General features: G+C 37.9%; 2 protein-coding genes across 11 annotated transcripts in view; one reads left to right on the top strand and one right to left on the bottom strand.

Annotated features, from left to right (window-relative positions):
• The window catches only part of CMSS1 (cms1 ribosomal small subunit homolog), a 279,428-nt gene that overhangs the window by 208,425 nt on the left and 58,839 nt on the right, over nucleotides 1-12,164 (bottom strand). The gene's annotated exons all lie outside the window — the stretch shown is intronic.
• The window catches only part of FILIP1L (filamin A interacting protein 1 like), a 199,117-nt gene that overhangs the window by 180,611 nt on the left and 6,342 nt on the right, over nucleotides 1-12,164 (top strand). For all 4 annotated transcript variants that reach the window (XM_044442721.1, XM_044442723.1, XM_044442722.1 and 1 more), the window contains one exon: nucleotides 2,964-5,712. In XM_044442721.1, coding sequence (XP_044298656.1) covers nucleotides 2,964-5,712 — 2,749 coding nt within the window. The remainder of the gene's footprint in view (nucleotides 1-2,963; nucleotides 5,713-12,164) is intronic.

The following is a 12,164-nucleotide window of genomic DNA, read 5'->3' as shown; positions in this document are numbered from 1 at the left end:
ACAACTCTTACCTACAAGATAAAGGAGAACAAATTGTGGACACTTTTTTCAGTTACAGGCATTTTAAAGAACATAACTGAGGTGTCCACCATTACCTCCACATAATTTCAAAGTAAGAACATTCATATGATCAGTTCTGAAAACTGCAGTAACTCCATCTAACCAAATCAATGCTATAAGTGTTCAAATCTACTCTTGGTGGGAAATTGTAATTCTGTTGGAACTTCAATTGAAAAAATGAAAAGGCAGACTAGTAGTCAAAGATTCCACTTAATTAAGCTAGTGAGCAGCTATCATATTCTAGATATAAGATTTAAATTCTGAATTGTTTTAAGGCTTTGTCAAGTCAATATTCATTTAAAAATAAAACTTAGATGACAAAATGGTATATAAGATTAAAATTCAGTAGAGTGACTACATTTAAATATTACAGCCAGCTTAACCACATGAATTCCCCAAAACAGAATAAAATAGAGAAAATATTATCTCTACAATAACTATAAAATTATGACTTTCTATCTACACCAATAGCTATCATCAACTTCATGACAAATATTTAGAAGCAGGAAGGACAGTGGCAGCAAGGTCCATTCCTGAAAACAAGAAATTATGAAAAGCATCCTTTATCTCTTGTAGTTCTTACAATAGCTCCATATTCCTCTCTTTTGGGTAATACCACCCTTATTCTTTCTTGTGAGGCTTCCCTTCTGCCCCACTTCATTACATTTACATTTCTGTCTTATGACTGTTCACAATAAAGCCTCATAGAAAGCCAATTTGACTTTCTTACTTTTATATGATCTAACTACTATCTTTATGAAGGAATTTAACTAAGACAAGAATCAAATCTGATATCCTGTGCAGGGTGGCAGAACCATGGAGATGAAGGTCATATCTGCATTACTCCTACTTAGCAAGCACTAAACCATCCGGGCACCTGAGACCCCCACTCCTGAGGTTCTTGTTACCTGAAGGGCACAGCTGGCACAGTTTTTTTTTCCATGACAGCTGGATGGGTGTAGGGTGGGGATGGAGCTCTAAGTTGAGAACCCAGCTACAGCAACCTTGCAGCTAGGTCTCAAAAAACTCTTTATGGCTGCCTAGATCCTGTCACGTGGCCACAGGATTGGTCTCCCTGATGTCTCATTAAAGTGAACATATTTATTACCAAAACCATCTTCTTGTCTCTAACATTATGCATCCCTGCACTGTACAACAGGTTTATTTATTTATATGATTTCTTTTATTGTTGTCTTAAGTTATTTGTTTTTGTGCTGTGCTTTAATTAAGAGTTTATTTTTATTGTTAGCTGCTCTGAGTGCCATTTTTAGTGCAAAGGTGGGATATAAATTAAATATTATAGAAAGCTTTCAAGAAAAGCAAAGCATTAACAAAACAATACAGTGGGGAAAAACTAACAAGGACTAAGAGTTAGCAGCCAAATACTGCATATTTTGTTTATACCTCAGTAATGTCTTCAAATGCAGCAGCAACCCCCAAGTGTTCTTGAATTAAATATAAGAAAAATGTGTATGCTATAGCTTAGGATTATAAATTAAACTTAACTTCAAACCTGACCAGAAACACATAGGTCAGACCTCCTTGTTAGAGGAGGAAATAGATTCTGCAGGGTTAGATCTATAATTAGGCAGTTGGCAACTTAATGTCCATAAAACTTTGATTAAGTCACCTACAAGTAACTTCTAAGTTCATCAAGACAGACAGAAACATAGCTACTACAAAGTTCTCCAACAAGATTTCATGATCAATTTTATCAAGGACAGCAAAGTAGTATCAACATGTCAGACTTTCTCACATAACTACTAGAAGATAGAAAAACCAACCAACCAACCAAACTGACAATGGCTACAAACATAGCCAACATCATAATGTCCTCTCAGAGGGATAACTGGTATGGGTGAAGGTAATCAAGCCTCATTCAAGACAACCTGTTTAATTGCCTTGACCTCAAAATAAACAAAATACTTACATATACTTTTTACATATACTTGCATATACTGGCTTTTTAAGGCTCAGGTGTCAATGCCTATTTTAATGGGAAGAGTAATCTTACCTCAAAGACTGTAAATGCAACACACTTCTGAAAAGAGGAATTATCGTATTTAAGACCTTGATGTGATCGTTTTTAAACAGATATATATATATTTTCTTAGACCACTGTCAGAGCTGACCAGCAGGCACAGAGATGAAGTTTGTTCAGTAGCTAAAGCAGGAGCAAGAAGATCAAAGACAACAAGTCAAGCACCTTTCAGTTTAGTTTTATCATACAGAAGCATGAGGAGATAATGGAAATCCTCCTTGCTAATGTAAGGTTAAGATAAGCTTCTAACACAAAGCATACATCTTAATTCAATTAATGCTGCATTTCAAGGCAGGTGTATGTAGCCATAACACATACCAGCATCTTGAGTAGAACAATTATTGGGCCATATATTTTCTGTGTAGGCAGGATACTGGTCTTTTGCTAATTTAAGATGATGCAAGGCAACAAATGTTAAATCTTGTATGCTAGAACCACAAATATGCCCATGAGATGGTAATTACACACTGGAAGACAACATGAAATTACAAGATGCAAGCTACCTTTTACCTCCTTTCCAGAGCTGTAAAATTCACATCTATGTCTAGAATAACATTAAATTATGAAGAGAAAAGGGAGGAAAGCTTCTATCACTGCACTAGTTAGAATGCCAACAAATGGAAATATCCAAGATCTTTTTCAAGAAATATTACAGAAACTATCCAAACCTGCCAGTCCTTTTGCATTATTGACATACTGTTAGCATCAGCAATCTTCATCTCTATCCTTATATCCAAATTTTCCAAAATCAAAGCTCTCTTTGTAGGTTTTCATCACCTCTGGTCCAGCTAACACTATTTTAATTTCTAATCACTCGCATATTAAAATGCTGTTCTTTAATTTCTATTTTTTCTTTTTTTAGATTAAAGAAGCTTATTGACCAAGACACAGCCTATCAGGCAAAAAGAGAAAAGGAAAACAACAAGAAAATAAACAAATTGAAGGAAGAGCTGACAAAACTCAAATCATTTGCTTTAATGGTAGTGGATGAACAACAAAGACTTACAGAACAGATAAGCCTGCAAATCCAAAAAATCCAAGACTTAACTAACTCTACAGAGCAAGCACATGAGAAACTCTCCATTGCAGAAACAAAAGCTCAAGAAGAAGAGCAAAAAGCCCTCAGGCTGGAAACAGAACTTCAAGTACAAACTATTAAGTTTTCCCAAGAACAAGAAATTGTGATGGCCAAACTAACCAATGAAGAGAGCCAGAATCGCCAGCTACGCTTAAAATTAACAGCACTCAGTCGACAAATTGATGAACTTGAAGAGACTAATAAGTCCTTACGAAAGGCAGAAGAAGAACTGCAAGATCTCAGAGAAAAAATGAATAGAGGGGAATGTGGAAATTCTACCCTTATGTCTGAAGTGGAAGAGCTAAGAAAAAGAGTACTGGAGATGGAAGGAAAAGATGAGGAGCTCATAAAAATGGAAGAACAATGCAGAGAGCTTCATAAGAAGCTAGAAAAGGAAGCCTCACAAAGTAACAATTTTAAAACTGAAGTTGATAGATTCAACAAGAGAATTATGGAACTGGAGAAATTGGAAGATTCTTTCAGCAAGAGCAAACAAGAATGCTACACTTTGAAATGCAATCTAGAAAAAGAAAAAACATTAACGAAGCAGCTCTCACAGGAACTTGATGTTTTAAAAGCTCGTATTGGAGAGCTTGAAACCATGGAAAGTAAATTGGAAAAAACAGAGCTCACACTTAGAGAAGATTTAAATAAATTGAAATCATTAACGGTATTGCTTGTTGATGAGAGGAAAACAATGAATGAAAAAATAAAGCAAACAGAAGAAAAGCTACAGACTACAAATTCACAGCTTCAGCTGGAACAAAAAAAAGTTATGTCAGTCACAGAAAAATTGATTGAAGAAAGTAAGAAGGCACTAAAATCTAAGACAGAGTCTGAAGAAAAAATGTCCAATCTCACAAGACAGAGAGATGAACTGAAAAGTAAACTAAAAGCAGAAGAAGAAAAAGGAGATGATCTCTCCTCCAAAGTGAATCTGCTAAAGAAAAAGCTACAGTCCCTAGAAGCCATTGAAAAAGAGTTTCTTAAAAATAAACTTAAGGAGACAACCAAACCTACCACATCTTTGCAGCAAGAAAACAACAAGATTAAAGAACTAGCCCAGGAAATTGAAAGGCTCAAACACAAACTTAAAGAAATGAAGGCCATAGAAGATGATCTCATGAAAACTGAAGATGAATTTGAATCTTTAGAACGTAGATACATTAATGAACAAGATAAAGCCAGATTTCTGTCAGAGGAACTTGAGGCTGTGAAAAAAGAACTGGCTCGGTATAAGTTAGCAGAGAAGACAGAATGCAATCATGAGCAGAGATTATTCCGAAAACTCAAGGATGAAGCAGCTAAGTCAGGACACCTTTCTAGAGAAGTAGATGCACTAAAAGAGAAAATTCATGAGTATATGGCAACAGAGGATTTGATATGCCACCTAAGGGAAGACCATACAATTCTGCAGAAAAAACTCACTCACCAAGAAAATAAAAACAAAGAATTAGGAAGAGAAATGGAAATCCTGTCCAAAGAACTGGAGAGGTATAGGCGTTTCAGCAAAAGCCTTAGACCAAGCCTGAATGGAAGGAGAATTTCTGACTTGCAAGTTGTCTCTAGGGAAGTCCAAACAGAACCACTGGACAATGAACCACCTGATTACAAAACTCTAGTTCCTTTGGAAAGGGCTGTCATAAATGGACATTTATATGAAGAGAGTGATGATGAGGATGAGGATGAGCAAACTCCATCTTTCAGGTGCAATCCCTCTGTTGCAAATGTAGTAAACAATAATAAACTATGGATACCCTGGATGAAGTCTAAAGAAAACCATATCCAAAATGGAAAGGTTAACACTAAGCAGAATGGAAATTGCATTCAACCTGGAAATGTAGTTCTAAGTCACACACCAGGCCAGCCTCTTCATATAAAGGTTACTCCAGATCATGGACAAAACACAGCCACCCTTGAAATAACAAGCCCAACTGCAGAGAGCTCCCAGTCTTTCACCAGTACAGCTATGATACCCACCTGTGGCACACCAAAGCAAAGAATCACCATAATTCAAAATGGATCTTTAAATCCAATAAAATCTAAAGTAGCTGATGGTTACTCAAGTCCAGAACAAGCCATACCACCTCTTACTATGGCTGCCTTTACTAGATCTCAAACACCTGAATCATGTGGTGTTATAACTCCAGAAAGGACAACCTCCCCATTGGCTCTGACAAGTTCAAGTTCTCCTGAGCAGTTGCTTTCACCAGAATCACTGGAAATTGGTGACAAGCATACTATCTTTAGAGTATCCCCTGAAAGGCAGTCATCCTGGCAGTTCCAAAGATCCAACAGTTCTGGATCTAGTGTGATAACTACTGAGGATAATAAAATACATATTCATTTAGGAAGCCCTTATGTCCAAGCTCTTCCTAATTCGGCAAAAGTCTTTAATCCTTGCACCCCTGTGCAGGATAACAGAACTCCAGCAGTAACTAATGGAACACCAAGCAAATCTATCAACAAAATCACCAGCAGCATCACTATTACACCTACAGCCTCTCCTCTCCCACGACAGTCACAAATTACAGTAAGTAGTGTCTATGACTGACCATCCCTTGCTGTGCTGCCATACTTACTACCAGTACAAACTTAGATTTTCTATCTCAGCAAGAATGATTTGGGACAATTATAATTACAATTCTGTGGGAGTTCTTTGCATGTGTCTTCCAACAGTATACAGAACTAACACAAATATTTGTTTAATTATATCAAGCGTGCCCTTACTGTATTTTCTGTTCATTTCAATACCTTTTCATAAGATAAAAAGATTCGCACTTGTATCAATGCATCTTTGTGTATTTACATTTTCAATAACTGACATTTTTACTACAACTGTTTCAGTAAAATATTTTAACATTATAAAACAGTAAATATTTTTAACCATTGCCTGCAGAATTCATTTTGTGTGTGAACTTTTGCATGTAAAACTGTTCAGTTTTAATCTTTAGATCTTTGTCAACGTTTTTTCACTACCTTACTTATTTTCTAAATTTTATTTGACTATACAGGTAACTATTATCAGATCAAGTATCACATAAAGTGGCATGCATCTTAGAAATAATGGTGCATGAAATTACAAAAGTCGCTAGAATAGCATATTGGTTAAAAGAATGAGCTGTGAGCAGAAGTGAGATTTGAACTATCAGTATGCTCTTCGGATAGCAAAAAGTAAGCCACCACTTTTAAGGCACTGTATTACCTTATTCATTTTTAAAAAATTAAAGAAAAATTATGCAAAATGTTTTTAGGACTTTGGAAGAGCACTTTATCAATAGAATGTAAGTAAAAGTATTTTGGGAAAGTAATCTTATATTTCTTTTTTCTCTCTTTTCCTTGAACCTAAATTGAAGGAAGTGGTACCATAATATCTTTAAAGCAATTATTTAACTTTCCTCCCCACATATTTTCTAGGAACATAGGACATACCTTAAGTCAGGTTATTTGTCCACATAGCACAGTATTCTCTACTCCAGGAGGCAGCAGTTCCGCAAATTCTTAGGCAAAGAAATATTTTCCATCCCAAGGTATTCAGACCTTTTAATTGGGTATGTCAGGGACTGAACCCAACAATATTTTGTGTGCAGAGCATGAGTTCTTCCACTTAGTGTGGATCTATATCCATTTGATTTGTGAACAAAGAAAACATGTTTGTCATCATTCCAAATTCTCCAAAAAAAATAAATCTCAAGACCTCAACATGCCATATGTATGTGCAAATTCACAATGAAATATTAGTTAGAACATTAACTAATGTGAATTCCACTGACAGTGCTTCCTCCAAATTATCACAATGAGGAAAATCATCCAGATTAAATTCACATACCACTCTGTTTACAGTAACTTTCCCCATACATTCACATAGACATGGGATATGAAGGCTGTTTATGTGACCTGGTTCCGGGTGTTAAACAAATATTAGCAATGAAACATACCACTCTGAGTTGTTTCTTTACTGTTCCTGCAGACTGTTCAATATACATGACACTTGTTATCAGTACATATATTAGATATCCCTTTGTTTATATTTCCATGCACTTACTGGAGGAAAAAAAACAGCAGAGGGTTTAATACTAATGAACTGAAATATTAATCTGTGTGTGTGTGTGTGTGTGTGTGCGCGCGAGAGAGAGAGAGAGAGAGAGGGAGAGAGGGAGAGGGAGAGGGAGGGGCTCACAGTAACACAAAAATATTAAAGTCACATTAAAATCCAGTACAAAATAAGTACAACCACCCATAAAATATTGTTTTCTGTTTAGTCGCAACCCATGGACAACATTCCTCCAGGCTCTCCTGTCCTCCACCATCCCTTGGAGTCCACCCAAGCCCACACTCACTGCCCCAGTGACTCCATCTAGCCACCTCATCCTCTGCCATTTCCTTTTCCTTTTGCCGTCAATTGTTCCCAGTATTAGACTCTTCTCCAGTGAGCTGTTCCTTCTCATTAGGTGGCCAAAGTATTTGAGTTTCATCTTCAGGATCTGGCCTTCTAAAGAGCAGGCAGGGTTGATCTCCTCTAAGACTGACTGGTTTGATCTCTTTGCAGACCAAGGGATTCACAAGAGTCTTCTCCAGCACCACAATTCAAAAGCCTCAATTCTTCGGTGCTCAGCCTTCCTTATGATCCAACTTTCACAGCCATACAGTGCAACTGGGAAAACCATAGCCTTGACTATACAAACTTTTGCAGGGTGATGTCTCTGCTTTTTAGTGTGCTGTCTAGATTTGCCATGGATTTGCTCCCAAAGAGCAAGCGTCTTTTAATTTCTTGGCAGCAGTCCCCATCTGCAGTGATCTTGGAACCCAGGAAAATAAAATCTGTCACTACCTCCATTTCTTCCCCATCTATTTGTCAGGAAGTGATACGGCTGGATGCCATGCTCTTAGTTTTCGTAATTGTTGAGTTTCAAGCCAACTTTTGTGCTCTCCTCTTTCACCCACATCAAAGGCTCTTTAGTTCTTCACTTTTTGCCATTAGAGTGGTATCATCTGAGTATCTGAGGTTGTTGATAATTCTCCCGGCAATCTGAATTCCGACCTGTGGTTCATCTAGCCTAGCCTTTCACAAGGTGTGCTCTGCATATAAGTTAAATAGGCAGGGGGACAATGTACAGCCTTGCCGTACTCCTTTCCCAATTTTGAATCAATCAGTAGTTCCATGTCCAGTTCTGTCAGATCTAATTCTTTAAATTTATTTGTCACTTCCACTGTATATTCATAAGGAATATGATTTAGGTCATGCCTAGTGGTTTTCCCTACTTTCTTCAATTTAAGCCTGAATTTTGCAACAAGAAGCTCATGATCTGAGCCACAGTCAGCTCCTGGCCTTGTTTTTACTGACTGTATAGAGCTTCTCCATCTTTGGCTGCAGAGCACATAGTCAATCTGATTTCTGTGTTGACCGTCTGGTGATGTCCATGTGTAGAGTTGTCTCTTGGGTTGTTGGAAAAGACTGTCTGCTATGACCAATGTGTTCTCTTGACAAAATTCTGCCAGCTTTTGCCATGCTTCATTTTGTATTCCAAGGCCAAACTTGCCTGTTATTCCAGTTTTCTTTTGACTTTCTACTTTAGCATTCCTTCTTCCATGATGATAAGGACATCATTTTTGGTGTTAGTTCTAGCAGGTGTTGTAGGTCTTCAGAGAACTGGTCAACTTCAGCCTATTCAGTATCAGTGGTTGGGGCACAGACTTGGACTACTGTGATGTTGAATGGTTTGCCTTGGATTCAAACTGAGATCATTCTGTCATTTTAGAGATTGTATCCCAGTACTGCTTTTCCTGTTCTTTTATTTACTATGATGGCTACTCCATTTCTTCTAAGGAATTCTTGCTGGCAGTGGTATATATGAATTTGAATTTGAATTAAATTCATCCATTCCTGTCCATTTTAGTTCACTGATTCCCAAGATGTCAATGGTCAGTCTTGTCATCTCATGTTTGACCACGTCCAGCTTGATCCATAGATCTTACATTCCAGGTTCCTATGCAGTATTGTTCTTTACAGCATCAGACTTTCCTTTCACCACGAGATATATCCACAACTGAGTGTTCTTTCGACTTTGACCCAGTCACTTCATTCTTTCTGGCGCTACTTGTACTAGCCCTCTGCTCTTCCCCAGTAGCACATTGGACACCTTCTGACCTGAGGAACTCATCTTCCAGCATCATATCTTTTAGGATTTGGGTACCATCCATGGTGTTTTCATGGCAAGGATACTGGAGTGGGCTGCCATTTTCTTCTCCAGTGGATCACCTTTTGTCAGAGCTCTCTGCTATCACCAGTCTTGGTTTCCCCTGCACAGCACAGCTCATTGTGCTATGCAAACCCCTTTACCACGGCAAGACAGTGACCCATGAAGGGGTCCATAAAATATAGCTCCCTCCTGTCTAGGAAACTAGTTCAGACAAAGGCCCTAGATGAAGCAGAACCAACTTATTCAAATATGGAAGGGAACAATATTTTTAATGGTAACTGAAAGAAAGAGAAGGTGCTAATTTAGCTTCTTTGAGAAGAATGTACCAAAGCTTGGACACTGTTACTGAAAAGATCCTATTTCCAGTTGTTGCCCACCTAAGGATTTGAAGGCCCAGAAAAATAACTGGCGGGGGTTGGTGACGAAAAACCTACTTCACACACAGGACTTTTTATAAGTTTTTCCAATCTAAAAATGTTTTTAAGAATGGAAATCTTGGGGAAACAGTCTAAAATCCTCTATGAAATATATTTTCTTTGTGAATTGGGCCAGATTTTAGTCACTCAGGAGGCAGTATGAAAACATTTTATATAAGACAAAAGTTCAGAAGAATGATAATTCCTGTGTAACATACTGCTTTGTTTACTACAAATTGTTAGGTCTATTTTCCACTTTTATTTTTTCTCAACTTCTCAGAGAACAAAAGAAAGATATATGTACTTAGGTAGCACAGGGTAGAGCCGTTTGAAGAGCTCTCTAATACTGGGCTTGTATATTTGAAGTTTTGCACATTAAAAATGGAGGGAACAATCCTATGGTCCCTAGACATAGTCTGGGGAGAAGCTGTAACACAGATTGCCAACTCTAAGGTTGGAAACACTGTTCCAAACTCAACTCTCTGAGCCTGCTGCTGCCCAGGGCCAGGCAATGAACCTCTGAGAAGGGTTAAAAGAAGGATTTTGGAGATAGAGAAGGAACATGAGTGGCCATTTTCCTTCCCTCTCCATCTGGAACACCATCACTAAATAACTGTTTAGCAAAAATGTGGAGGGGGAATAATGGAGAGGCAAAGATTGCCCCCCCCCTTGCTGGTCTGCACTGAATCTGCATTCAGAGGCTCACACTCATTTTGACTGAATTATCAGTAAGGCATTTGTACTTTTGAGTTTGCTATCCTGCACATGCTTACCCAAGATATTATACGAATGCCAATATTCTTAAACTACTCTACATTTTCTGTGCTTACTGTGCAATCCTACGCATATCTACTCAGAAGAAAGTCCCACTAAGTTCCTAGGTAAGTTAGTATAGGACAGAAATCTTAGCTATTCCAACATTTTAAATTATATTTCCAGTTTCAATATCACAAATTTATTAAAATACTTATGTTTTAAGACATGGGTTAGCAGAAAAGGTTAAGCACACATTAAATCCTAAAGATATCACAAAGATTCTCCTTTGGCTACTTTTTTTTTTTTTTTTAGCATCACTGACTTTCTCTAGATTTTATTCAGAAGTAGCAGCAGCACTTATCTCCGGAGCTTTAGTTAGGCTTCAACTAAAATGCACTGATCATCATGAAGAACTGCTTTAAGAAAAAAGCTAGAAAGTGTTTAGAGAACAGGAATACAGTTGTTGAAGCTTTTCTCTGCAAAAACATGAGGAATGGCTATTTTCATGAAGCACATTCAGTTAAAAAAAAGTATAAAAAAGAACAGTGTCATACCTGCATATACTGAAAAGGAAGTCATAAATAACCAGTAAACACTGAAATACCAACACTGTTTTAGAGTAGCATCTACAGCTGGGGTAAAAAAGTGGACCTTCTGGGTACCTCCCAACCTATCTTACAGCCTCCAGATTGCCAGCATTTGCCACTGCTGAAAAAATAAGGGTAATGCTCTGGGAGCAAGCTCTATAGTTCCTGACATACTGCAGGAGCCACATTCCTATACCATCCCAAGAAACAGCAGTTAAAGATTCCTGACTACATCTTGGGATGCTCTAGGAATGACATTCCATAGAACCTGTTCCTAAAGCATTTGTACTTTTTCAAGTTATTTTTGGGTAGTCACATTGGGTTACCTGGGGTTGGCTTCAATACCTTGATGCTGCTGCTTCCTGGATGAGTATAAGAATGATGGATCTATGTGAGCTGTATGTGTCAGCCCCTGTGGCCCCAGAGGACAAATGATGTGGGGCCCTGTGACTGAAAAGGGTAAGCTCCCCAGATCTATAGGAAAATGGATACATGGAAAACTAGAAGGCAAAATGTTTTGTTGACAATTACTTTGATACTATTCAAGCTAGTGGAATATACTTTCAGGGTACAGAATGTCACGCACTGTGGTGAGACATTGTGGTGAACCAGTTAGGAGTGCAGGACCTGGACCCAGGAGATCTGGTTTCTAGCCCCCACTCAGCCATGGGTGACTTTGGGCCAGTCACAGACTCAGCCCAACAAACCTCATAGGATGGTTGTTGTGAGATAAGATCAAGGAAAGGAGGAGAGGAAAAAAGTTGACTATAATAAATGAATAAATATGCACATCCAGAACATCAAAAAGTTAACATGATTGAAGTCTGTTATACTTTATTAACCCACATGTTTTAAAAATGGTATCTTCCATTTACCAAGATTCTGAGTTGCCAAAGCATGGCCAGATGCAAAAAAAATATGATTTTCAGTTAACCATGTTCAAACACTCTAAGCTTCCAGTGAGGGATATAGTCAGACATTTTGCATGTTCCCACTACTGTATCACTGACTGACAACTGTTGGGAA

The sequence above is a fragment of the Varanus komodoensis genome, unplaced genomic scaffold (assembly GCF_004798865.1).
Source record: "Varanus komodoensis strain SLA01 unplaced genomic scaffold, ASM479886v1 scaffold4, whole genome shotgun sequence".
Lineage (NCBI taxonomy): Eukaryota > Metazoa > Chordata > Lepidosauria > Squamata > Varanidae > Varanus > Varanus komodoensis.
The sequence above is the reverse complement of the archived record's forward strand: the minus strand, read 5'-3'. Positions and strand labels throughout refer to the sequence as shown.